Source organism: Notamacropus eugenii, chromosome 1 (assembly GCF_028372415.1).
Source record: "Notamacropus eugenii isolate mMacEug1 chromosome 1, mMacEug1.pri_v2, whole genome shotgun sequence".
Taxonomy (NCBI): domain Eukaryota; kingdom Metazoa; phylum Chordata; class Mammalia; order Diprotodontia; family Macropodidae; genus Notamacropus; species Notamacropus eugenii.
In genome coordinates this window covers 512,155,658-512,183,330 of record NC_092872.1, presented here as the reverse complement: position 1 = coordinate 512,183,330, position 27,673 = coordinate 512,155,658, and the positions used below count along the sequence as shown (strand labels likewise).

The 27,673-nt window shown below is 37.3% G+C and overlaps 1 protein-coding gene across 1 annotated transcript in view; it reads left to right on the top strand.

Annotated features, from left to right (window-relative positions):
• The window catches only part of DOK5 (docking protein 5), a 146,843-nt gene extending 119,811 nt beyond the window's left edge, over nt 1-27,032 (top strand). Inside the window, exons 7-8 of the mRNA XM_072633499.1 lie at nt 19,976-20,096; nt 26,345-27,032. Of these exons, the coding sequence (XP_072489600.1) occupies nt 19,976-20,096; nt 26,345-26,409 (186 nt within the window). The 3' untranslated portion in view covers nt 26,410-27,032. The remainder of the gene's footprint in view (nt 1-19,975; nt 20,097-26,344) is intronic.
• Nucleotides 27,033-27,673: the final 641 nt, after the last annotated feature.

Below are 27,673 nucleotides of genomic sequence, written 5' to 3'. Positions count from 1 at the left end.
AAACAGAACCACTGTGCATCATTTTATGTTCTAAGAGCCCGAAATGAGGCCACCACCCATTAGCATCAGTTACATGAACAAGTTATTTGGTTGAGACTAATATAGGCACATTTTTTTGGTTTCCTGGCTTTATGTGAATATTAATCCTTTGACAAAGTGGAGTGCCTCTAGGAGAGTAGAAAAAAAAATATGTTAAAGGGCTGACCTGGATGTTAAAGTATCAATGAAAAGTACTGGGGATTTGTGTACTGGAGGTAATACTTAGGGTGACTAGCTAATGGTCTTCAAGTTTTGAAGAGAAGAAGGATTCAGCTCATTATGCTTATCTCCAGATGTAGAAGGAGGAACAAGGGGTGGAAGTTCAGCTAAGAAAGATTTTGATTCTATGGAAAGAGAATGAAGCAAAATTTCCTAACTGTTAGAACTTTCCAAAAGTCTAATGAGTTGTCTTGAAGAATAGTGGGTTTTTCTTCATTGGAGCTCTTCAAGAAGAGCAACCCTTTCTATTTTTGACTAGAACTCATTATTAATCAAGCAAAATTTCTTCTTCCCTGCAACTTTTACCAACTTCTAGTTCTGTTGAGTTTTCTACATGACAATCCCCTTCAAATACTTGAAGGATATTGTCATACACTTTGACCCAGCCCATCCCTAATACTTTTCTTCTAAGAGCTTCTGGAGAGCTAAACCTCTCCAGTTCCTGAAACAAACACCCTCATTTGGCATAATCTCTAGTCCATTCATTATCAGCTTCCCTGTTCTGGATGCTTTGTAGCTTGTCTTTGTCCTTGAAATGCAGCATCCCTAATTGAACAATAATACTCCAGGCATTGTCTGACTAGGGCAAATTAAAGTGGTACTAATCACCTTCCTTGATCTGGGTACTATTTTTCTTTTAATGCAACCTAGGTTTTGTCCCACTTTTTCTCTTCCCTCCCTCCCTCCCTCCCTCCCTTCCTTCCTTCCTTCCTTCCTTCCTTCCTTCCTTCCTTCCTTCCTTCCTTCCTTCCTTCCTTCCTTCCTTCCTTCCCTCCCTCCCTCCCTCCCTTCCTTCATCCTTTCTCTTGTTCTTCTTGTTTTTGTTCTTGTTCTCCTCCCCCTTTCCTTTTACCTCCTCCTTCTCCTCCTTCTTCACCTTTATCCAGTATGAATCACTCTGTTGATTCATATTGAGATTACAATCTACTAAGAATCTCCTATATCTTCTATAAAAGGAACTTTTATCTAGCCACAACACTTTACTTAAGATCTTTAAGACCTGTTCTAGTTTTGTAATTCTGTGCTTCTGATATGCAACAAAAACATATGCCTCTCTATGAAGAGGACAGCATGAGTACTTTAAAAAATGCTTTTAATTATTAAAAATCAATTTATTATTTTTACATTCTTGTTTTCAATTTTGAGTTCTGAATTCTCTCCTTTCCTCCCTCCCATCCCTCCTCTACCCACTAAGGAGACAAGCAAATGATATCCATTATACATATGAAATCATGCACAACATTTCCATATTAGCCATATTGCAAAAAAAGAGACAGTAATAAAATCATACTTCAGTTTGCACTTAGAGATCATTGGTTCTTTCTCTGGAAGTGCATAGCATTTTTTTCATCATAAGTCCTTTGGAATTATCTTGGATGATTGAACTGATCAAAGTAGCCAAGTCTTTGACAGTTTATCATCCTTACAATATTGCTGTTACTGTGCACAATGACCTCTTGATTCTTCTCACTTTACTCTGCATTAGTTCATATAGGTCTTGCCTGAAACAAACTGCCCCCCCCATTTCTTATAGCCGAATATTACTCCATCACAAGCATGTGCCACATCTTGTTCAGTCATTCCCCAATTGAAATGCATTCCTTAATTTCAATACTCTGCCACTACAAAAAGAGCTGCCTTAAATATTTTTATACATATAGGTTCTTCTTCTTTTTCTTTGATATCTTTGTTGTACCAACTTAGTAGTGGTATTGCTGGGTCAAAGGGTATACAAAATTTTATAGTTCTTTGGCATAACTCCATATTGTTCTTCAGAACCTTTGGACCCATTCACAACTCTACAAATAGTTTTTTAGTGTATCTATTTTTCCTCATCCCTTCCAGAATTTATTATTTCTGATATATGTGAGGTAGTTCCTTAGAGCTGTTTTAATTTGCAATTTTCTAATTAATTGTGATTTACAGCATTTTTATGTGATTATAGATAGCTTTGATTTCCTCTTTTGAAAACTTCCTATTCATTTCCTTTGTCTCTTCATCAGTTGGGGAATACCTCGTATTTTTATAAATTTAATTCAGTTCCCTATATATTTGAGAAATGAGGCATTAATCAGAGAAATTTGTGGTAAAACTTTTGCTACTATTGAGGTACCTTTAAGCAAAATTATTTCCCTGATTATCTCTTTTAATTAAATCCCTTTTTGCATTTGTTTCATCTGAAATTGAGTGCCACCCCTGTTGTTTTTTTAAATTTCAGCTTAAACAGAATAGATTCAGTTTCAGCCCTTTATTTTGACTCCTGTTTCTGTTTCAAGTGTGTCTCTTGTAAACAACATGTTGTTGAATTCTGGTTTTTAATCTATTCTGCTATCCACTTCCATTTTATGGGTGAGCTCATCCCATTCACATTTACGATTATAATTTACTGTGTATTCCTCTCCGTCCTATTTTCTTTTCTTTATCTCTTTATCTCTCTTTTTATCCTGTTGTTCCTCAAAAGTCTGTTTTGATTCTGATTGAATCCCTTAATCTGCCCTCTATTTTGTCATTCCTTCACCCCATGTGTCTTATCTCCTTTCCATTCTATTTTAATATTAAATAAGAGATTTCTATAGTAAATTGTGTGTGTATGTGTGTGTGTGTGTGTGTGTGTGTGTGTGAGTGTATTCTTTACTCTTCGAACCAATTCTGGTAAAAGTGAAGTTAAAGCATTGCCTCCATTCACCCTTTTGCCCTCCATTATTTAAGCTCTTCCTTATGTACCTCTTTTAGGTGAGAAAATCTTCCCCATCCTACTCTTCTTATCCCCATTCCAGTGCATCCCTCTTTACCAACTTTTCAATTTTTGAGATCATCCCCAAATAATTAGCTCACACTCATGCCTTCTGTCTAATATAGACTTCTTTTAACTGTCCTAATAATGATAAAGTCCTCATAAGTAGGAGGAAAATAATGAGTGGATACAGATAAAGACAGGATAAAACTTGTTATTCTTAATGCAAGCATGACAGCACTGCCCATATGAAGTTACAGTCACCAAGTGATAATAACACATCCAATTCCCCAGCATTTGCATCTCTGTCCCAGGGAAAGAGGTAACTGCCACTTAGTTTCACAATTATCATTTTAAGCAGTTTTGTATTGATTAAATGAATTTGTTTCATCAAGCAGAAAGAATCCCAAAGTATACAACAGACGAAACGATCTCAATATAATAGTCCCAGCCCCGAGTCTTAAATGATGCATGTGCATGTGCTTTCCCATCCGTGGGTATGATCAGCCTCTGAAATAGAGCATTGCCAGTCATATTGGATAATAGACTTGCTCCATAAATAAATGTTTGCTTTTAAGTGCTTTCCCCCACTCATTTCCAATATTATCTCTTTTCCTTAAGAGGAAACCCTTCTGAATGAAGGAGAAAAAAAATACATTATAAGATCCCACACTAAATATGATTATAATATATGAGGTACTTTTTAATGGACAGTAGCTGTTCATTGCTGATAAAAAGGACAGAAAATATGTTTAGTTTTCTTTAAGTTTTCTTACCTTTATTCCAATCATCTCTCCTTTGTGATTATTATCTATTACAGTGTTTCTTAGATTAAAAACAAAACCCTTAATGGAACTATGGCATATAAAGTAGGTATTATATTATCTCAGTAAGTTATGACCTTGGTCCTAGGATAAATGTTGACCTCAAAAATAAAATCAAGCCCAATGTAAGGAGGATTTCATATCTTGACAATTTCTGAAATATATTGTCCTTTCCTTGATCTTGTTGTACAATATGTCTTTACCACATTCCCTAACTTCTTTTTAGCAGTGACCGCAAAAAATATCAGTGTTCTATTGTTCACTGCAAAGGTTAAAGTTGAACTTGAGTTTGAGTTTTGTCAATATTTTTATTTATTTATTTTTATTATTTTATTTATTTTCAGTGTTCCACAATCACTACTATATAACTTAGGTATTTTTTCCCTCCTTCCCCCCTACATCTCTCCTCCCTCCTTGAGACATCAGACAGTTTTATATAGGTTCTACATATACATTCCTAATAAATACATTTTCACCATTGTCATGTTGCATAGAAGAATTAAAATGAATGGGAGAAACCATATAACAAACCAAAACATAGTACAAAAGAAAATGCTCTGCTACATTCTGTGATTGAATTCCATAGTTCTTTCTCTGGATGTGGAAGGAATTTGGCCTCAAAAGACCAATGGGAATTTTTTAAGTCCTTGCATTGCGGTGAAGTTCCAAGTCTACCAGAAAAAATCCTCACACGCTGTGGTTGTTGCTGTGCACAAAGTTCTCCTGGTTCTGCTCCTTTCACTCAGCATCAGATCATACAAGTCTTTGTAGGCTTCTCTAAAGTCTTCCTGTTCATCATTTCTTATGGTACAGTAGTATTCCATTACATTTATATATCATAATTTATTCAACCATTCCCCAATTGATGGGCATCCCCTTGATTCCCAGTTTTTGGCCACCACAAAGAGAACAGCTATAAATATTTTTGTATATGTGGGACCCTTTCCCATTTTTATGATCTCTTGGGGATATAATCCTAGAAGCAGTATTGCTGGGTCAAAGGGGAGAGTTTTGTCAATATTACAGAGTTAAGCATCACTTCCACAAACAAAAGCTTGTGCTTTATTAGATGATTCAATGTGGCTCAAACCTTAATAACCTTGTGTCTAAACCACTGGTGATGAGCCTTTCCAAGTTTAGCTAGACTGGTTCTAAGATGATACATAAATAGGTCATTTTCAGGTCCTTCAAAGCTCGTTTGGAGCTACCAGAGCTTGTGCTTTTCTCTTCCCTCTCCTCCCTTTCCTACACCTTCCTTTTCTGTCTTTCCTTTCCCTTCCACTTCTCCCCTTTCTTTTCTTCCCCCCTTTTATTGGACTTAACTCACATTTCCTTTTGTTCCTGCCTTTCCCCTTCCCATCATTTCACTTTTCACTACGCTTCTTCTCTTTCCCTCTCCATGAATAGATATTTCACTATCCTGGAAAGCTCTGGCATTGGACCCTGTATACATACGCCAGTATGTGTTGTCCTTAAGGTTAAAAATAAGTGCAAAGTGAAGAATAATGAATGCCTTGACAAATTCCAATACAAATTCTCCTTCTCTTGACCATATTGCAAGAAAAATAAAGGTGTTTAAACATTTACTAAAGTTTGTTTCAAACTCACTTCTACACCCTGGTGATGTATATGAATGAGATATTATTCAAGGATCTAAATATAATTAACAATAAAATGGCTCATTAAAAAAACTCATGCTCCTCAGCTGCTTAAGTAATTTAAAAATATTAAAAAATTTTTGCTGTTTTTCCCCCATTTTTACATTAGAACACCATCAAATATACTTTAGGGGAAAACAAAATTTACCATGCATATAATATGGTCATTTCTCCCTTGATTAAACAATCTTTCTTAACCAGTAGATGACCTTTTTCATGAGGAAAAATATGTGGTTTCCATTTATTATGAAATGCATTCTTTTATTAGTATTGTTATTTTAAAAGCAATAATTTTCTCTATGGGAGAAAAAGAAAGCTCTGGAGCTAATTTCCCTTAAAAATCAGTTGTTGTTGTTGTGTTTTTTTTTTAGTAGAACAATTCCTTTTTTAAACTAATATTTTATTTTTCATCCATTACATGGGAAACAGTTTTAACATTCGTTTTTTATGTTTTGAGTTCTAAATTCTATCCATTTTTCCCGCTACCTGAGATGGTAAGCAATCTGATATAGGTTATACATGTGCAGTCATATAAAACATTTCCATATTAGTTATTTTGTGAAAGAAAACTAGAAAGAAAAGGAGAGGAAGAAAGGAAGGAAGAAAGAAAGGAAGGAAGAGGAGAATAGTATTCTTTGGTCTGAATTTAGATGAGATCAGTTCTTTCTCTGGAGACTGATAGCATTTTTCATCATGAGTCCTTTGGGATTGTTTTGGATCACTGTACTGCTGAGCATAGCTAAGTCATTCACATTCATTTCTCATATAATATAACTGTTCCTGTGTATAATGTTTGGAATAACTCTTTAAACAATTTTAAGGGAGACAAGTCAGTAACTCAATAATCACTTTTAAGTACCTATTATATGCCAGGCATCACACTAAATGCCGGGGAGGCAAAAGACAGTTCCTACCTTCAAGGAGTTCTCAATGTAATGGGTGAGAACCAAGGGTAGGGAACCACTCTTTGTTCTGTCAAGTTTGGATTCAGTCAAAGAAGAACCACATGTGGCCTCAAGGCCACATTCCCCACCCTGAGTGAGACCGTATCCAAACAACTCTGTATAAACAGGATATATACAGGATAGATGTTATTATTTGTTTTCAGTCATGTCTAACTCTTCTTGACCCTTTTGGGGTTTTCTTGGCAAAGATACTAGAGCAGTTTGCCATTTCCTTCTTCAGCTCATTTTACAGATTAGGAAAGTGAGGTGAACAGGGTTAAGTAACTTGCCCAGGGTCACACAGCTAGTAAGTGTTTGAGGTTGAATTTGAACCCAAGTCTTCTTGAATCCAGGCCCAGCACTCTATGTACTGTGCCAACCTGCTGTCCCATAGGAAAAGTAGGAAATAATTAAGAGCAAGACACTAGAATTAAAAGAAGTTGTGATACACTTTCTGTAGAAGATGGGATTTTAGTTGAGATTTAAAAGAAGCCAGGAAAGCCAGAAGGTGAAGATGAGAAGGGAGAACATTTGAGGCATGGGAAACAGCCAGAGGAAATACCTGTTGCCAAGAGATATAATGCCTTTTTTTGGTGAATAGAAAGAGTTGGTGCCACTAGATCAGAATTTTTTCAACAGACACTTTGCAACAAAATTTTGCAAATGTTTAAATTCAATCTTTTCTCTTTTGCAACAACGTCAAGGGAAGGAAAATATCTGTAGAGGTTATCAAGGCATATTGCAACTCAGTTTTAGCTTCAAGGTCAACATATGCTGGCATGTGTATGCTAAGTCCAAGTGGGTGAATGGGACTAAAATGTAAAACTAGAAGAGGTCTTGGTTATGAAGGACTTTGGACACCAAGCAGAGCACTTTGTATTTTTTGTTGGATGTGATATGGATCTAATGGAGTTTATTGAGTAGGTGAATGACACAGTTGGAGCTGTGCTTTATAAAAATCCTTTGGTGGCTGAATGGAGAATGGATTGGAATGGAGAGACTTAAGGCAGGCAGATCCATCAACATGCTATTGCAGAAGTCCAAATGTGAGGTAATTAGGGCTTGCTAGAGGGAAAAAGGGGTATATTTGAAAGATGCTGCAAAGATGAAATCAACAGATCTTGGCAACAGATTGGATATAGCAGGGGATGGTAGTATGAAAGTCAGTTGAGGAATTTAGGATAACATCTAGGTTGTGAGCCTAATGGACTGGCAGGATGGTCTACTCCTCTGCAGTAATGGGAAAAGAAGGAGGTAGAAAGGGTTTAGGAGAAAAGATAATGAGTTTGGTTTTGGACTTGTTGGATTTAAAATGTGTACTGGACTTCCAATTTGAAATGACTTAAAGGTAATTGGAGATCCAAATCTGGAAGTCAGCAGAAAGGGTTAAGTGTGGATAGGTAGATTTGAGAATCATCAGAATAGAGAGGGTGATTAAATCCATGAAAACTGATGAGATCATCAAGTGAAGTAATATAAAAGGAGAAGGAAAGAGAAGGACCAGTATGGAACTCTGCAAAATGTCTATGGTTAGAGGGCATGACCTGGATAAAGATCCAGCAAAAGAAATGAAGTAAGAGTGGTCAGATAGGTGGGAAGAGAACCAGGATAGAGTGGTGTCTGAAAAACCCAGGTAAAGGATAGTATTAAGGAAGAGATGGTGATCAGAAGTGTCAAAGGCTGCAGAAAGATCCAGGAAAATGAGGATTGAGAAAAAGACCATAGGATTTGTCAAATAAGATATCATTGGTAAATATGAAGAGAGAACTTTGAATTAAATGATGAGGTCAGAAGTTTAATTGTAAGGCGTTAGGAAGACCGTAAGATGAGAGAAAGTAGAGGCCCCTATTGTGGCTGATGTTTTCAAGGAGTTTAGCCACAAAGAATCAAAGAGATACAGGATGAGTGTTACCTGAGATGAATGGATAGATAGATAGAATATTTATTAAGTGCTTAGTATGTTCTAGACACTATGCTAAATGCTGGTCATAATAACAATCTCAATGTAATGTAAAACTTATGTATACTCTGGTCATCAAAGATGATTTTTAGAAATTAACTAATCTGATTTTCTCATTTTATACAGAGAGGAAACTGTGGTCCAAAGAAGGATAGAGCCCTAAGGTCATCTGGGGATGGGGTAGGGGAGGGAAGGGAAGAGCAGAATCTTAAGTAGGACCCAAGTCTTTTAATACTGAATCTAATACTATGTCCACTGAGTCAACTTAATGGAGGTTGAGATCTTAAAGAGGAAGAGTCAAGAAGCTGAGAATATTTCAGGGGCTTTGTTAAGGATTTACTTTAAATTGTAAATTTACTGACTAGTAAAGAAGTAATATGTAACATGCAATAAAATGGAATAGGAACACAGGCACCATTTCCAATTCTTTTTGTGAAGAGTCAAGGATTAACAGGGTCAAAGATGGAGTAGACATTTTCTCTTCTTAAATTTCTCCAAGCCTTTTATAATTTGTCTTTTTTGTAGCACCTAGAACAAAATCTTCTCTATAGTAGTAGGAATTGTGTTCATTGAATGAATGAATACATGAATGAATGACTATGGTGGGATTTCTGTTTAATCAATCAACAGTCATAGACTAAGTGCATTTTATGTACCAGACACTGGACTAGGGGTATAGGAAACAAAGGCAAGAAAGAAAAAAAAAAAGAAACCTTTCTTTCCATCAGAGGATTCAGATTTTATTAAAGCAGGGGTAAAGGAATAATATGTAAATTTAAAAATGTGTACTAAATATGTAGAAGATAAACTTTTGAAAGGCGATTATAATACCTGGAGGAATTGGGGCAGGTCTCACCTAGAAGGTGGCATTTAATCTGAGTTTTAAAGAAAACTTGGGATTCTAAGGTAGAAGGAATCCATCCTTGTTACATGGGAAAATGTGTGCAGAGGCATGAAGACAGGTGATGAGGAGGGAGGGGTCATGTATGAGTTATTAAATGAAAGTTTGGCCCATAGAGTATGTGTGAAGGGGAGTAATGTATAATGAGGTTTGAAAGGTAAATTGGAGCCAGGTTATGAAGGGCTTTATATACTTATTAGAAGAGTTAGTTAATCTTAATAATAGGAAACTACTGGAGTTTATTGAACAAAAGGTGACATTCAGATTTCTGTACTGGAAAATCACTATGGCAACTATGCAGAAGATGGATTGGAAAGGGGAGGGATTTAAGGCAAGGAGAACTTTTGAAATAGTCTAGAGGGTCTGAGCTAGGTTGACAGCCATGTATGTGGAGAGAACAGGGTGTATGTGAGAGATGTGGAAGGCAGATTGATGAGCCCTGGACCCTTCTCTCTCCTGATCTTATTTTCCTGGATGTCTTCCTGTCTATCCATTTGATCTGTGATTCCTTATTAATTACAGAAGAAAGCTCCCAAGCTAACCTAGACTGACACTCTAGGCTTTCTACAATGTGATCTTATCCTAATTTTATAAGATCATCAACCACTAATTTCAGATATTTAATAGAGATATAATGATATAATATACACGGATATTTAGAACTGGAAGGGAACTCAGATCATTGAATTAGACATTTTCAATTATAGCTGAGAAAAATGAATTCTAAATGCAAATAGTACATAAGAAGAACCCGAACTTGAACCTCAGTCTTCTGGTATATCAACATTTAATTCCATCTCTGCTGGTCTTTTAGGACCATACATAGATTTAGAGCTAGAAGAGACCTTCAAGGTCAACACCCTCATTTTATAAATGAGGAACTGAGGACCAGTGAGGTTTCTATAACTTGGACAAAGACATGTGGGTGGTAATTGACAGATTCAACCCAAGAACTTAAGGCTCTAGGTCTGACTTCTTCCTCTGTATTATACTTTACTCTTTCCTGTATTGGCTGTGTTCATCCTTAATTCCAAGCAAGTCTTTGCTTATTGTGCTTTCCCAGGAGCAATGCCTTCACTTCCCTACCTTTCCCATGTTGTTCAGTCCTATCCTATCATGACCCCACTGGAGGTTTTCTTGGCAAATATGCCGGGGGTATTTTGCCATTTCCCTCTCTGGCTCATTTTACAGATGAGAAAACTGAGGCAAACAGGCTTAAGTGACTTGCCCAGAGTCACAAGCTAGTAAGAGCCTGAGGTCAGATTTGAACTTGAATCTTCCTGACTCCGGGCCTGGTGCTCACCTAGCTCTTCCATTCCCATCTTATTCCTCCTTCATAGTCAGACAACTCTAGTGCTACCTCATCAGTGAGGTTTCTTCAGCTTAGCACCTCATTCAAAAAAACAAGATAAACATTGTTTTCCTTACTGAGAAGGAATAAAACAGTCTTCGCTGTTTATGATTTGATAATAGTGGAGGGGAATAGATTTAAATACAATTAAAAGGAGAATGTGACATATCATGCCAAGTACAAGGTTTTGTGATAATTCCTGCATCTCTCTAGAGCAATAGAGATTTCAATATTGTGGATAAAACAGTGGACTGGGAGTCAGATAGAATTGGATTCTAATGCTGCTTCAGACTCTTACTAGATACATAACTCTGGGTAGCCTACTTATCTTGCTAGGCCTTAGTTTATCTATCTATAAAATGGGAATAATTGTAGATATCACAGGACTGTTGTGAGGATTGAATGAGGACATGTAAAGAACTTTGTAAGCCTTGCTATATAAATATCAGCCATGGTTGGTACTATTAGTATAAGTATTATGGATGGGATAGATTCATTGGAAGAGGATTTGAAGAAATAGTTGCTATTGTCCTATTAGAAAGTACTGTTAATCACAAAAAAATAAAAGAAGTACAGAATGCTAAGGAAGATGTGATGCACCATAGGGGCAGAGATCCAGTGGGACACGTACGTTTGCAAATATGGGTGATTTATTTTTTGTGAAGGAAGACAAACACATAGTTCATGATGCTGAACAAAAGAAAAAAACCAATAAATGAGGAGAACAGAAAAGTGAGGGATATCCTATTACAAGAATAAAATGAGGACACCTTCATTGTAAGCCTCCCTTAGAAAACAAGTCAATCAATTTTCTACCTGACTATAAGCTTTGCCATGTCTTATCTCAAGTTTGAATCTTCCTAAGGCCTGTCCCAGTGTCCTCAATGCAGTGAGCACTTAATAAATGTTTACTGTATTCTACTAACTGAATTTTGCCTTCTGGACACATAGACCAATAGAGGGTTAGAGCTGGGTGGGGTCTTAGAACTTACTGATTTTAGTCACTTACAGAAGAGGAGACTGAGAGGCCTAGAGACCTCCGTGCCTTGCCCAGCTTCACTCCTCTAATAATCATGGCAGAATCACAGTATGAACCACAGTCTTCTGACTTCAGAGTCAGAGTACTGTTCCCCTATACCATACTGCATCCTTCTGACTCAACTCCACCCACATTGAAGCTTAACACAATAATGGGTCATTTTTTTTTAAGCTGACACTAGTACAGAATATGGTTGAGTATGTGGGTGAGACAGGACTGAAATTCAGACTTCTGATTACTAACATTGTCAAAACTGTCTTCCGTGAAATGACATCAGAACCGAGGTTGAAGGAATAGAAAATGACAATGTATATATTTGTCTGGGTAAAAAGTGTCCCTCTGGGAGACTTCCTTGGAGGAACTTCCAGGGAGTGATGGGCCTATGATGAGAGCCGAATGAGGTCTTGCAGTCATGACCAGGCTGTCATTGCAATGATTTGTGCCCATTTCTGAACGAACGCAGACGGTGGTCGCAAACACAGGCATATGGTCTTTATGATTTACTGTGGCACCAAACAGGCCCATTCTGTCATGCTGTTCTATTTCAGCAAACACAGTGCTCTGCAGTTCAGACTGCTGGGTCCTGGGGAATGGCAATATGGTACAGTATTGCTGGGCAATTGTGGAGTGCTCCGGAACAGCTTTCCCCATCCCAGATGGGGTGTAAGAATTGCCTTAGATTCAGCCTAACTAAATGAGGAATTTGGAGAAAAGCAAACGCATAAAACCAAAAACCGAAACAAGACATGGTTGGGGGTTAAATGGAACAGATTTTTCTTCTTGGCTTGATCCTAGGAATAGGCCGATTTCTCTCCTTTCCATGTCCCCTTTCCCCCCCAAAAGGAAGAAAACAAACATGCCTTCGCCTACCAGCCAATCCATCTTTCACTTCCTGCAAAACCTGTCTTTAGAAGTTCCTTTGTCCAGGGAGCATTTCTTGGTTAGGACACCAGATTTACATCATAGAGTTCAAATTAGAGATATTATTCATTCTTTCAGCACTCATGCACCTATATTTATTTTATGTTATTTGGTCTTTATAAGCACTATTTTGTTTGTGTTCATTCTCTATCTCCAACTAGAAATAATCAGCTGTAGCATTGTAGAAAAGTCAGTTGCCTGGGAGTCACGTAATCAAAGAACTAGAGAATATTAGGGCTAGAAAGGAATTTAGAGGCTGCCCAGTTGAAACCTTTATAACAGTATTATGGATGAGTCATAAAAAAGATGAAATAAGTTGACCATGTCACATGACTCACAGGGCCATATCTTTCTCTGAGATAATATTTATAAATGTAAGATAATATGTGTAAAGAAATGCTTAGCACAGTACCTGACACATAGCAGGCACTATATTTATACACATATGTATACATATATATATATGTATGTATATTTTACAATTTCATAGTGTATTATGATAGTACCATCTCAAAGAATTCAGTCAGGCTACCTCTAATAAAAGAACAAGCATTTATTGAGGATTGACACCTCTCAGAAGGGGGCTAGGTTCCAAGAGGAACCAGCAACTTAGTAAGGCAATACAAGGAAATTTGTAGTACAATGATACTGAAAACAGAAATTATGAATATTAAAAAGGCAGGAGGGGTTTGTTAAGGGATTAGGTAATAGGGGATGGGTCTCTTCTATAATTTGGTCATCAGACATTCTGGTTGTGCTGCCTTCTGATTGACTAGCTATTGTGGTCCTGTCTGGTCAAGATAAACAGTTAGGTATTGTGGTCCTGCCTTGGGCTAAATGGATGATGTGATTGTGGTTGAATACAAGAACACACCTGTTCAAATATGTGAATTGGATCTGGGGGCAATGGCTAGCTAGGGGCAGTGGCTGCATTGAGTCTGTGTAAAGCCAGATTGTATGGTTAAATCAGGACTGTGGAGCTCGTAAGGAAGTTAGAATATTGGGGTCAGGGACAGCTTTATTAGGATTCCATATATTTGTATGGTGTCCTGCTCTAGGTGGCAAAATGGATAGAGCACTGGACTTGGAATCAGGAAGACTCATCTTCCTGAGTTAAAATCTAGCCACAGATACTCTCTAATTGTGTGACCCAGGACAAATCAGCAACCCTGTTTGCATCAATTTCTCTACTATAAAATGTGCTAGTAAAGGAAATGGCAAACCATTCAAGTATCATTGCTAAAAATAAATGAATGAATGAATAAATAAAAACAACCCTAAAACAAAAACAAACCAACAAGCAAATGAACAAAACCAAACGGGGTCATGGAGAGTCAGACACAATTGAAATGACTCAATGACAATGATAATAGTATATAAATGCTTATCCCCACCCCCTTTTCTTCTCCCCTCTTATATTATATTTTACTGACAGGAGATAGCTGTATGATTTTGGGCAAGTCATTTAATCTCAGTTTCCTTATCTATAAAATGAGGATAACACTTATACTTCCTTCACAGGGTTATTATGAGGATTGCCTTAGATTATTTATTGTGAAGTACTTTATAATCAGAAAGTTCTATGTAAGTGTGAACTGTGAGTATTTCTTCTTTTAGCTTCTATAGATGCCACAACAGAGAAACTATATCTATATCCCTTCAAAGGAATCACTTTCAGTGTATCCACTGGGGAGTGGTGGGCTCAGTGAATGATGTAACTTAAGCAAAGTTACTTTTTATTTTGGCCTGGATCTTCGATTTCACTGTTGTATGGGACATTTGGTGAGGAAATTCCCTCTACCAGTGTATATCTCAGCAACCATTTTTCACCTTATACTTTAGAGAGTTTCTTAAGGAACATAGAAATTAAGTGACTTGCTTATGGTTGTCCAGCCATCATGTGTCATGAGTCAGGACTTAAATCCAGGCAGCTTCACTCTGGGCTGGCACTCTCTTCTCCACTATTGCTTCAGTACCTCCCCAAATGTCTGTTTAAAGTTCACTAAAAACTTTCATATTTTTGTGGCCTTCAGTTCACTCAAACTGAAGTCAAGGAACCAACTCCTATTTCTCAAAAGAATGTTGTTGGTTGCCTGCCATATGATTTTCTAAATGATTTTTTTCCAGTAAGCATTCTAAACAACATTTTGTAAGAACCAAAATTTATGTAGCACTTAAAAGTTTATAAAATATATTCTGTAAGGTAGGTACTGCAAGTATAATTATTGTCATTTACATAAGAGGAAACCAAGGCTCAGAGAACTAAGGTGACTTACCAATGATCCTACCTAAATGAAGAGGAATGATGTCAAGAAATTAAAGTGAAATGGTACAGCTCTACCAGAATTTCTATAGTGATCTATTCTGATCCTCAATAGTAGAACCACTATCTGTATTCCACATGTCAGTATTCACTATGTAAGTAGTACTCAAGAAAATGGAGTCAGGAAGAGGAGCTTGACCAGATCAAACATATTTATTTAAAGAAAACCTGTGCTTTAAGTGTTAATACTTTCAAGGGCCCTCAGGAATTCATTTTCAAGGTAGCTGTAAGTGGAAGATTCCAAAAGCACAGAGAAAATAAACCACACATGATAAAAGAGCGGTGAAGTATTTTATTAGTAAATACTAATCCATATGTTACTTATTTATCCATAAAATCTTTGTGAGAATGGTTTTTGCACTTAAAGAAGATGTCCTTGATAAAAATATCAGAAAGGAATAGGCAGGCTTTTGTCTACTCTTGTCCACAATAGACTGCATCTTCATAGTCAAACAACAGGCATCAGTATTATAGAACATAAACCATTACTAATTTTTTATATAATTATTAATTTACATTTGCTTGGTAAAAACAAAACTTAGGAGATCAAGATTCTTCTCCGTGTGTCTTCCATGTACGTGGTAAGATCATACGGGATAGCTAGATTCAACCATAAAATACCTTTGTTTAATGATCTCACTAGCAATATTAAACTAGGTATAAAATCAGGGATATAGTCACCAAAGTTACTCAGCACTATCTTAGATGATGTCCTCTGTAAAGTCCAAATGAAAGGTATTTCCCATATGTATATGCGGTGAAGTTCTTCAGAAGCTGTGCACAGATAGCATTGTGTCAATTGTTTGGAGACCCTGAACTCTATAAGTCTTCCTCAGTATGATCTACAGCCACTCAAAAGAGATCAAACTAATCTATAGGTGAGAAACTAAATGCAGGAATATACATGTTTTCCAAATACTGCCATACAGTTGGAAGAATTGCATTGGCTGTCTAATGAGTTATGAGCTGAGTCCAGAACAGAATAATAGACAGGTGGTGAGAGTGTTAGATCACAGTTGAGAAACTGCATCTAATGTGCCCATTATGCATACATTACATATACATATGTGTACATGCACATATGTACGTACAGTCATACATATGTATAATGTGCATATGTATGTATATGTATATGTATATACACACATGCACACATACATGCATATTTACATATATATTTTTGTGATACTCTGGGGGTTTTGGACCATCATTATTTATTGATGTACCTCCCTCCTTTCCGAGTGAGCCTTCCCTTTTTAGAGAAAAGTAGTTAAAAGCAAAACCAACAGATAAAACAACCAAGGGCGATAATGGACTTAGCATTCTGCATCCATAATCTTCCACCTCTCTGCTGAGCAGAAGAAACAGTGTTTTATCATCTGTCTTCTGAGACCAAGACTAGTTATTTAATCTGAGTTCATCTGCCTTTTAATATTGTTTTCGTTTACGGTAATGTAGTCATTGTGTATTTTGTTCTCCTGATTCTGTTTCCTTCACTCTACATCAATTCATTTAAATTTGTCCACATTATTTTTTGAATTCTTCAAACTCATTGTGTTTATAATATAATACTGTTCCATTTAGTTCATTTATCTCTATTTGTACAGTCATCCTCCATCAAGAAAGCCCATGTTTTCTTTGACACGAATTCTCCTGGTATTTCTAGTCACTGCAAATCATGGCATACTCACTATAATCTCTGAAGAATCTAAATTGCTGTTGGCCCAAAGGGAAATGTAAAGATTGACGATGGCTGTCAGTAGAGTGTGATGTATTACTAATGATCACTTGTACCAGAGAAGTAATGCAGAAGGTGTCATCCATAATTCATATGACTGTAAAGGGAAGTGATTGACCTAACCATGTAGCAAGAGAAATAGGTAACAGGTAACACTTTCCATGGTTTAAACTGGTACCTAGGAACTGTTAAAAGATTCAAAGGAAGAAATTCAACGTCAAATCTCTATAGACGGTAGACATGGTCATGGATGACAAGGTATGAGAAGGCATGGACAGTTTGCTAACTATACTAGTTGCAGAAATTAATCACACCAGTAAATAACTAATTCCTTTAAGTTTATTGTGTGAAACTGCAAGTTTAATTCAAAGGAAAATTGAGAAAAGTAGACAATTATTAAATAATTTTTAAAGAAAGATCAACAAAATAATGCATTCTCCTAAGATATGTAAAATAATAGTGAATTATTATGTAAATAATAGCTTCCTTTATTAAGTGAAACATAACATATCCTACTAGTGTAAGCTAGGTGATATCCTGGATAAAGCACTGAGCCTGGAGTCAGGAAGACCTGAGTTCAAATCCCTATACATATACACTTAATAGTTGTGTGGCCCTGGGGAAATGACCTAACTTCTGTCTCCCTCATTTTTCTAAACTGCAAAATGGGGATCACAATAGAACCCCCCTCCTAAAGCTGCTGCGAAGATCAAATGAAATGACATGGCCAATGTGTAAGCAAATTATTTGGAAACCATATTAAAGAGCAAGATTTCCATGAGCAGAGGTCAATTTGGCTTCCGTTTCATAAGCACTTCAATTCTGGTGTCCTCAGGGACTCCTTGTTATATATGCCTGTGACACTTATTGGATAATTCAGTATTAAGCTGAGCTTATTTTCAGCTGTTCCCTTAAAGACTTTTTTCCAGAATAAATGGGTCAGAATCATGAGCCTATGATAAGCTTTGGATTTGCTCTTGGAAATATTAGAATATTTGGAGTATTGCTAGGTAATCAGAATATTTATTTAATTAGAACATTCCATTTCATAATTATGTCCAATTTACTATGTGCTGTCATACGAATGGAGATATCACAGTGTCCTTGAAGGCAAGGGACCTGGACTAGATTATCTCTTGAATTTCCTTCCCACTCTGTGCTAAATCTTACCTTCATGCCTTACCTCTTACCTTTTCTGCATATAATCTCCTCCCTTCCTCTTGACATCATCCAAATCCAGCCTTTTCCTATAAGGCCTAGATCAAGTGAAGGGATAGAAATCCTCCAAGAACCTTTCCTCAAACACTTAGATAACCCTCCAACCCCAATTTTCTTTCTTTTTTTTCCTTCTGAGTACTTACTCCATAATGCTGCTACATGATTCATCACTTGATTTTATACCATCACTGATTACTCTCTGGTTAGTTCATATGCTTTAGCTCTGTGCCCCTAATGAGACTGTCACATTGAGAGCTAACAATAATTTACTGTATCTCATGCATTTTTCATATTTTAATTTGCATTAGATTTCCCTGTAAATATACTCACTACTTGCCTTCACCCTCTAGGATCTAGAGTCATAATGAGCATATTTTTACCTCAGGCAAGTGAATTGAGGTTCCCAATGAATGGTTCATCAGGAATTTGGCCTTAGAGGAAGCAAGCACACACTGAAAACCCCCAAGGTTTCTAATGCTTTAGAATTAAAGCTACCACTAGAGGCAAATATGGTCAGAAAAAGAAAGGGAGGATGTTGGCTATAGGATGGTCAGGGTAATAAGTAGGAAGATAAGGCAGCAGGGAAAGGGTGGGAACTTAGGATAATAGATCTAGAGTTGAAGAGACTTTGAAGGCCATCTAGTCTAAGCCTTCATTCTAAAGATGAGGCCCTGGGGAGATTTATGTAACTAGCTCCTGGTTCCAAGGTCACAAAGGTAGTAAGTCTCAAAGAAGGGACATGAGCATTTAGTGTAAAGAAGATTTTAGAGTTCTTAGAGTTCAGCTTCCCACAATCCATGATCATAACAATCTCAGTTTCCTAGGCTCATGTTAAATTGTAAACATCTGAAGGTTCAATCCCAGATGCCTTACTCCTTTGAACTCTGACCCAGTTCATAGCTGTAACACATCCAGTGCTGAGTCATGAAGGTTTTCATACCCTTTTGGCACAGAGCCAATCAGGTGCTGAGTCACTTAGGCTTTGGTGAATTCTGGCTCTGAGCCTGTCAGTATATAATCAGGGAAACTGATATCTTGCCTTGGGGCTCACTCATGGGAAAGATGCTTCACCTGAGACCTTTTTGATTTCCCAAACTGGGACTCTGGATAGCTGATATCAAGGGCCCCCTAGCTGACCCAAACCCAGATGTGGGCACTCTCTCAGTTTGGTGATGTCTTTTCTCCACTTTCATTCAGGGTGATGACTTTTCCCCTGAACAAGTGGATGATGTTTGTAGTAGAGGAGACCTCTCATAGAGGGAGGGAGGCAAGGGACACCTCTCAAAAGGGGAACCTTTAGGGTTGAATGCTCAAGCTGGAATGCTGTGTCTGCTGGCCTTTGTCAAGGCTTGAGGGGATTTAGGGGAGTGCTCAAGTTGTGCCTGTCTCAATTGACCCCATCAAAACGTTGGGGTAGACCTTCTCACCAGCACCTCTGAGAAGGGTGATTAGGGAGAGCTGTAGGAGTTAGTGGTCCCATTGTCAACAACCCTCGTGAGAACACTGGATCACTGGACTAGAATAAAGTAAGATTATTAACCCCTCCAAAGGTGTATGACCAGATCAAGAGTGAACCTGTGCTAGCAGCCCTCAAGTGTGCTGCATTGATTGGTGGTACAGTGTGCAGCTCCTCTGGGTTCAAAGTTTCAAACCAGGGCTCCTTCCATTGTACCAGGCTGCTTTCTAGTCTGCCAATGAGGCAGATGAATAATGAGTCATGGCAGTGGATATGAGCAAGTGAGGGGGGTTTTCAATGGTTAAGGGATAATGGTATTAGTAGATCAAGTACTCCCCAAATGTGTTGTTCATGCCTTCTACATTTTCTGCATTGGGGCAAAGTCCCAGCTCCTTCATGCAGTTATGAATCTCAAAGGATAAGAGGATTTAGAACTTGAAGGAATTTTGAAGAGAGTCTTACCCAACCATCTACCAAGTCACAACCTCTCTGGGCTTAATTTTCTCATCTGTAAAACAGAAGTGGAGTTGACTCAGTGAGCCGTGGAGGTCTCTTAACAGGCCTAGATGTTACTTTGGGGTAATTTCTACTCTCGTACAGAGTATTTCTCAGTAACCTTGTCATTGATGTTTTACTTTTTCTCCCTGCAGCTCCAAATGAAGATGAGTGAGCGAGCTGTCTCACTCAGCACCATGGTGCCCCTCCCCCGTAGTGCCTATTGGCAGCACATCACTCGGCAGCACAGCACTGGTCAGCTGTACAGCTTACAAGGTGAGCAGTACCAGGGACAAATCCTCTCTCAGGGTGGCCTGGGATATCCTTAACTTTTTGGGTTGCCTTCAGTCCTCTATTGACTCATTTGCTAAGACATAATTAGATACTTTACCCACTCTCAAAGTTATTCCAACAAAATAGCAAATATGGTCAGTCTGGCATGACCTATTCTTGGTGAAGCTTGAACTTTGAATGAACACTGATTCTTTGCCCTCACAGATTATTGCTTTAATAATTATGATTTTGGTGGGATTAGAATACAAATTTAATCATCTAGAGTTTGCATATCATCTACAATCATTTGTTTTTGAAAATAAGGTCAATACTTCATTAGATCACAACACTATAGATTTAGAGCTTGAAGGTGGCTTAGGTCTCAGCCCCCTCCTTTGACAGATGAGGTAGGTGGAGCCTAGAAGAATGAAATGACCAACTCAAGATGAAACAAGTAGTAGTCACAGTCAGGATGAAAACCCAACTCCTCTCATTATTGATCTTTAATTCCATAGCCCCACTTGTGTTCATGATCTCTGATTTAGTAAGAAATAATATATTTTGGAGTCAGAAGACCTGGGTTTGAACTCCTGTTCTATCATTTTCTACCAATATGACCTCACAGCTTTGCTGAATCTTCACCTTCTTCATATATAAAAGAAGATTGGACTAGATGACCTTTAAGATCCTTTCCATCTCTAAATGCATGATCCAGTGGTCTTAATAATGCTTCCCTCTTGTTTTTAGTAGTTTAGGCTATGCAGTATATTAAGGTCTGGTCATTTTAATTTGTGGAGGGGGCAACTCAGGACTTCTATTACCATCTCATTTGCCCTTTTTAGTTCATTCTTCAACTCCATGTTATCCATTTTGCTTTTATTCCTCCTAGTTGAAAGATGATCCTTAGAAGAGAAAACAGAAGCAAAATGAGTTGAACAATTCCATTGGCGTGTTACCATGTTATCGTTGTCCTCTTCACCATCTAAGGAGTAGCCCTACCTATGTTTGTTCATCACAATTTCCCCAAAGTGTTTCCCCTCAGCGAAACCTACCCCCACCCCCCATTTTTGTTGCTCAGAACAAATATTGTTCCTTGCTAGTCTGAGCACTTCAGGCATGATTCAGATAGGATTGTGTTATTTTTTCTTAACCATCTTCCATTGCCTTCTCTTGCTCCCATATTCTATACAAACCTTCTTAGATCTAAGATGGTCAGGGATGTACTTGTGTAGCCACATCAGTACACTTAGACAGCTCTCCCTTTCCTTCCTCATAGATGTCATTTTTATAGGGCAGTGGCAAGTGGATAGAGTGCCAGGCCTGGGGACAGGAAGACTAATCTTGAGTTGAAATCTGAACTCAGACACTTACTAACTGTGAGGCCCTGGGCAAGTCACTTAATCTCCTTTGCCTCAGTTTCCTCATCTGTAAAATGAACTGGAGGAGGAAATGGCAAACCACTCCAGTATCTTTGCCAAGAAAACTCCAAAATGGGGCTGCAAAGAGTCATTAACAAGGACATTGTTTTTACATCTTCAGAATTTCATTTTTGACAGCTTCTGTCATTCTTTTTTGTTCTGCTTTTCCTGTAGAATTTTCACCTGCTATTTATAATTTAAGTGAAATCTTTGAAATCTGTCTTCCCAACATAGTGTACCACATGATATTCGGCATTCCTGTCCTGTCATGAATTCTAAGATGAATCAGTTAATTGTTGGCAAGGTTTTCATTGTCTCACCTTCAGCAACTACTTCCTTCTTATTGATCACAATCAGGTCCAGAATTACAAAGCAGTCTCCATTGTCACTTTCTCCATCTTTTGTAGAATGATATCATATTCGAAACAAGTCAAGAATTTCTCAACTGCTGTGTTGTTAGTAGTGAGAGAGAAATAGAGATAAAAATATATCTCACAGTTAAAGCTCTGTCACTGCTCATTCCCTGCTCCATGTTAGGTTTGTGATCTGAACTAATCTAAATTAATCTTCCTGTTCATGTGGTTTGTAGTAGTCCACAATATAATTTCTATTTTACCCTTCATTAACTTTTACTCACATGTTTCCTCTATCTTATTCACCCTCAAGTTCCTGAATTTCCTTTCAGGAATATGTCTTAAGATACAATGCTACTTCATTATCTTTTTAAAAAATCTCATTTATGTAACACATTACAACTTTTCTAAAATTAATAAAAATATATCATTTTAGTGCTGGGCCTTAATTTCTGAATATATATATACATATTATATATTATATCATATATTATATATAATATACATATTATATATTATATTATATGTTATATATATATAACATATAATATAATATTATATATTCTCTCCTTCTTTACTTAGTGTGTCATTCCCTATTCCAAAAAAACAGAAAGAGAAAAAAATAGTAGTTCAGTAAAGCTAGTACATTAGTTAAATGTGACAGTATAGCTAGTGTTCCACACCCAGAGTCCCTCACCTCTACAGAAAATAGAGGCGAGTGCATTTTTCTCTTCTCTTCTCCTGAGCCACACATGGTCATTATAATTGTACTGCAATTCAATTTTATTGTCTTTTCCATTTAAATTGTTTTAATCATGGTGTGTATGTGTATTCTGTGCACAAACATAATTAGCTGTTTTATTGACTTTAAATAATGTATACTTTTCCAGATTCACATTCTAGTCATTGGATAAGTCCCATTCCACAAAGTCTCAGCACTATCTATGAAGCCACATTTTCCTGCTTTCATCTCTAACTCAGTTTCTTTGTTATTCATGCCTGGGCAGTTCCCCTCTCCCCATTTTTAGTTTGAAGTCTGCTTGATCAGATTCTCAAGACATTTGACAAATGTATTTTTGCCACCAACTCTACCCCCACCTCTATTAGGTAGGTTCAGGCTATCTCTAGTCAAAAGCCCATCATTCTTATATTTTAAGCCATGATCCAAAAATACAAATCCTCTTCTCAGCCATAATCTTATTAGCTAAATACTCACTTTTGAAATCTGCCCTCTTCTTTCAAAGTCCCTTCTTTTAATTGGCTGTGCTGATGAAAACATCACCTGTGACCCTACAGTCTTCTGTTATTTGTGCTGGACTTCATAATTTTTAGCAATGTTATCAAGGTTCCTACCGGTGGTACAATTGTCACCTCATCAGTCATCAGGAGGTGGTAGTGGTTGTCAGTCTGACAGGTCTTGGATACATCCTCTGTGAAGACAGCAAATCTTTCTTTTAATTTGTCAGATGGACAAATGGCTGCATTGGTACCCTTCAGCAGGTAGTCACCAATTACCACTACTCCTCTGTTCTTTGTGTAACCATTACCAGATGACCTCTCACCTTATGGGACATGTGAATCATATTATTTTTCCACAGAGTACAAAAAGTTGCCTTCTAAGATAGTTTACCTTTCCCATCATAGCTATCATTTAGTCCCAAATCTTTAACAGTCCTTATTCTTTCTGTCTCCCTTCTATCTATCACATTCTTTCCTTGTCCAGCTTCCCAACACAACTTAGGATTACCCTCTTTCTCATCCTGTTCTTTTTTTCTCCTTTGTTTACTTCTCAAAGCTTTTCTTCTCCCCTTTCAAGGAAGATTGCACTAATTTTGTAACTCTGAGAACAGATGTATGTTCAAGTCCTTTCAACTTCTGTAGGACGAAGATGGGTACACTTTTTACGTACATAGATTTACCTGATATTGGTAGAAACATGGGCATTGTACTCTCTCTGCAGGTCATTATAAAGGATCTCTTAATCATGGTTGGTTTCTTGTGGCAAACACTCATAGCAAATTGCTTGTTTGGACAATGTTTTGCTTATCGGGAGCCTCATAATTTAGTAATGGTGGGGCTTTTTTTTTTTTGCAATATAACATGCAGCTGCCTTGATTGCCAAACAGTATTTTAGAGCTGAGTCCTAATGGAAACAGCAACAGTCCCACTTCTTAAATGAGAATTCAATTGCTAGCCAGGTGCTAGCAGCTAAATTTGATTACCCTCCTCGTTCCTCCTTTTCCGCCTAAGCCGTGATCCTTCTTGCTGAATAGTAATTTCTTGTCCAACAACTGAGTGTTTCAGAAGTTATATGCTTTCTTCAGAGTATGGTGGATCATAGATCCAGAGCTGGAAGGGATGTCAGGGCCATCTAGTGCAATGTTTTCATTGTACAGATGAGGAAACTGAGCCCCAGGGAAGTTAATTGACCTGCATACACAGAGTATTAGCCTTCTCTAACACAGGTTATAGGATTTCAACACCTGAGTTCAAAGGATCCATCATTTCACTGGGATCTACTTCATCTAGATTTTGCTATTGACTAGCAAACCTCTTGATTTTATAGATTGGGAAATAGAATTATTGAATGGATCAATGAATGAAGTCACTTAATCTCTTAGCCATTATTTTTCTGCTCTGTAAAACAAGGTTGGCCTATGTGAATTTTAAGGCTATTTCCAGATCTTAGATTCTATCATCTGTAATTTGTTCATTGTGAGAGAGTAGAAAAAATGCATAAAGGCAAAAACAAAAAAAAGAAACCTTACCTGTTGTTCTGAAAACAGCAACAAATAATTGATAGCATTAATGCAGCATTTTATGATTGGCAAAGGTTTTTAGTGTCATTATCTCATTTGATTCTTTGAACAGTTCTGTGAGGTAAATGTAGTTATTATTCCTATTCTGCAAATAAGGAAACAGGTTCAGAGAGATTAAGTGACTTGCTCAGGGTTACACAGCTATTAAATATCTCAGATAGGATTTGAATCCAGGTCTTCCTAGCTCAATAAGTACTGCGGCCATAATCTTGGCATATAGCCCTGCCTCAACTCGTTCCACATTTATTCATTCAGGATATTACTTATATACAGACACAGACATATGCACACATACACACAGTCTCTCTAACAGCTTTAAATAATTAGAGCTTAAACATGCACTAAACCTTTTGGATCACATGAGAGACATATCCCATGAATGAGATGCATTTATTCTATCCTCTGTCCTTCCTCCCAACCTTTTGGGCAAAATTGTTCTTCTAATGCATACCCCAAGCAAAGATGAAAAACAGAGAAGCAAATTGGTAGAGTTATATGCCTGGGAGCATGTCAATCAATGAGTTTGGAAGAACATTGCTTCTGACATTTGAGGCATTTATTGTGGTTATCTGATATTTGTTGATAAATTTCTGATTGGCTTCCATGGCAAGCCTGAGAGATAGCACAGGAAGTTACTCAGTCAAGCACCTTCTAGGAAAATTTCAATCTTGAGTAAAAACTGAGTCCACAGCATCCCCCCACAATCCTAGTCATAGGGAGCCATCTACTGGTTAACTTGGGAATTTGTGTCTCATTTTATTTTTTCTAGGGTGACAAGAAACCTATCCTGTCTATATCATGCCATAGAATAGCTGACTAGAAGAATTTTTTTTTCATGTTTTGTAGCCATAGCCAGTGAACACATGAAATTGAATGGTTAGACATCTAAGTGTAAGTTGCAGGATTGACAGCTTTCAGATATAACATGAGGCAGTAGAATCACAAGATGTAGAGCTTCTAGCTTCTGGGACTTCTATTCCAAATGACTCACCTTATGGGTGGTAAAACTAAAAGAGAAAAAGTGCCTTCTAGTACAAGTAGTATGTCAGCAGTATTAGAGTTTAAAACCAAGTCGTCTGACTCCAGATCCGGGGCTCTTCCTTCTGTCAAAAGATTATGTTATGGCAATGGAATAGAATACAATGCAAAGTAAAATTGGAGTATGTATATCTGGGTTCTAGTCCTCGCTTGATCACTAACTAGTCATGTGACTTTGGATCTGTCACTCCTCTCTTTGGGATTCAGTATCCTCGCCTATATAATGAAGTCCTCACACTATAAGAGTGTTAAACTGCTTTGAAAGGTGTCTCTAGGTCTAGAGGCAGCTAGGTGGTGCAATGGTGAGAATGCTGAACTTTGAGTCAGGAAGACCTAAGTTAAAATCTGGCCTTAGACACTTATTAGCTATGTAACCCTGGTCAAATCATTAAAAAAGTAAACAACTTTCTGTCTCACTTTCTTGATCTATTAAAAAAAATGCCCACCTCCTAGGGCTTTTGTGAGAATAAAACAAAATAATTGTAAAGTACTTGACAATTGTAAAGTAGCCCCTAGAAGGCATATCATACATATTTCTTACCTATCTTTACTAACGTAAGGTTGTCTGATTTCAAAACTTGGTTTTTAAGTTTAACCATCATTTTGAATTCTTTTTGAACAAGATGGTTCAAGTCCTCTGAAACTTCATCGAACAGAGACTTTCCCTGCCTACCGATCAGAACACTGATAGAGACTGCAGAGGTTCTTGGAAACGCTTGTGATTTGTCAGCCAATGGACCAACTTGGAGGAAAAACAAAGCATGGCAACAAAAAAGCAGAGACAGAAAATGGAAGTGAAATACTGGCTAATTTGCTGTGATTCGGAAGTTCTTCAATATATACATTATATATTTTTTACCTTTGCCAAAATGAAATATGCTGTGTAGATATCGAATCCTTGTTTTAGAGTTTATAGTTGGACAGAAAATGAGTTATATCATTGGTTGGTTTTGTATAATAGATACTGTGTCCTTTGCAAATACCTGTCTTTGTGGATTGTTGTGACTTTGCTTTCATCAGTTTTAGCTGTACTATGGTCCATGCCAATAATTATCTGGCTCGCTCTTCTTGTATGTTGTGCTCCACAGTTTCTAAAACTGTTGTTCAGGTTAGTTATTGGGAACTATATTTTGTAAAATGACTGGCAAATCAATTATTTGACCTGCTTTCCTAGATCAAGCTTTGTTCAGAAATGGCATTTTCCAAGGACTCTGTCAAGTGGCATTTATGGGGATGCATTTTTTTAAAGCTTTTACTTGGTTTAGAACATCTTCATAAAAGATTTTAAAATAAAACATCATTATTCACCCAGAAGGCCTATTGCATTCAGTAATGGAACAGCCTAGTTATGTGCGTTCAGTGTGCCTACACATGACACGATAGACTTAAAAAAAAATTAACCCATCTTTTTAGCACTAAACGGAGGTCTGGGTTAAGCCCCACATAAGTTTAACAAGGGAGGGACATGGAAATTTTACCTAGGGTTTTCTAAAAGGGGATGATTTAGGGTGGGTTGCAATTCCAGCAGCCAAACCCAGACCTAGACTGAAGTTTTGGAAGCTGACGTGTTTGGAAGTTCAAAAAATAGGTGAGTGACTCCTTGTGACACTATAGGCTCTCATTTATGTCCCAGAATGTTTATTGAATGCACGTAAAGAAATAAGGCAACTCAGCTTTTCTTTCTCATGGGTCCAAAATAAGATTTATTTTCCATGAAGTTTTACAAATGGCATGTGATACTGGTTAACTCCAAAAACTTACTTGTATTCAATAATTCATCAATTCCTACTTATATAGCACCTTAAGGTTTATATAAAATTTTCTTACAATGACCCTGTGAGGTTTTAAGTATTCATGCCCCCATTTTACAGGTGAGGAAACTGAGGTTTTTAGATGTTAAGTGCTTTGTTAATAACATTGCATTCATTCTGGTTAGCTTTTAAGTATTAAAG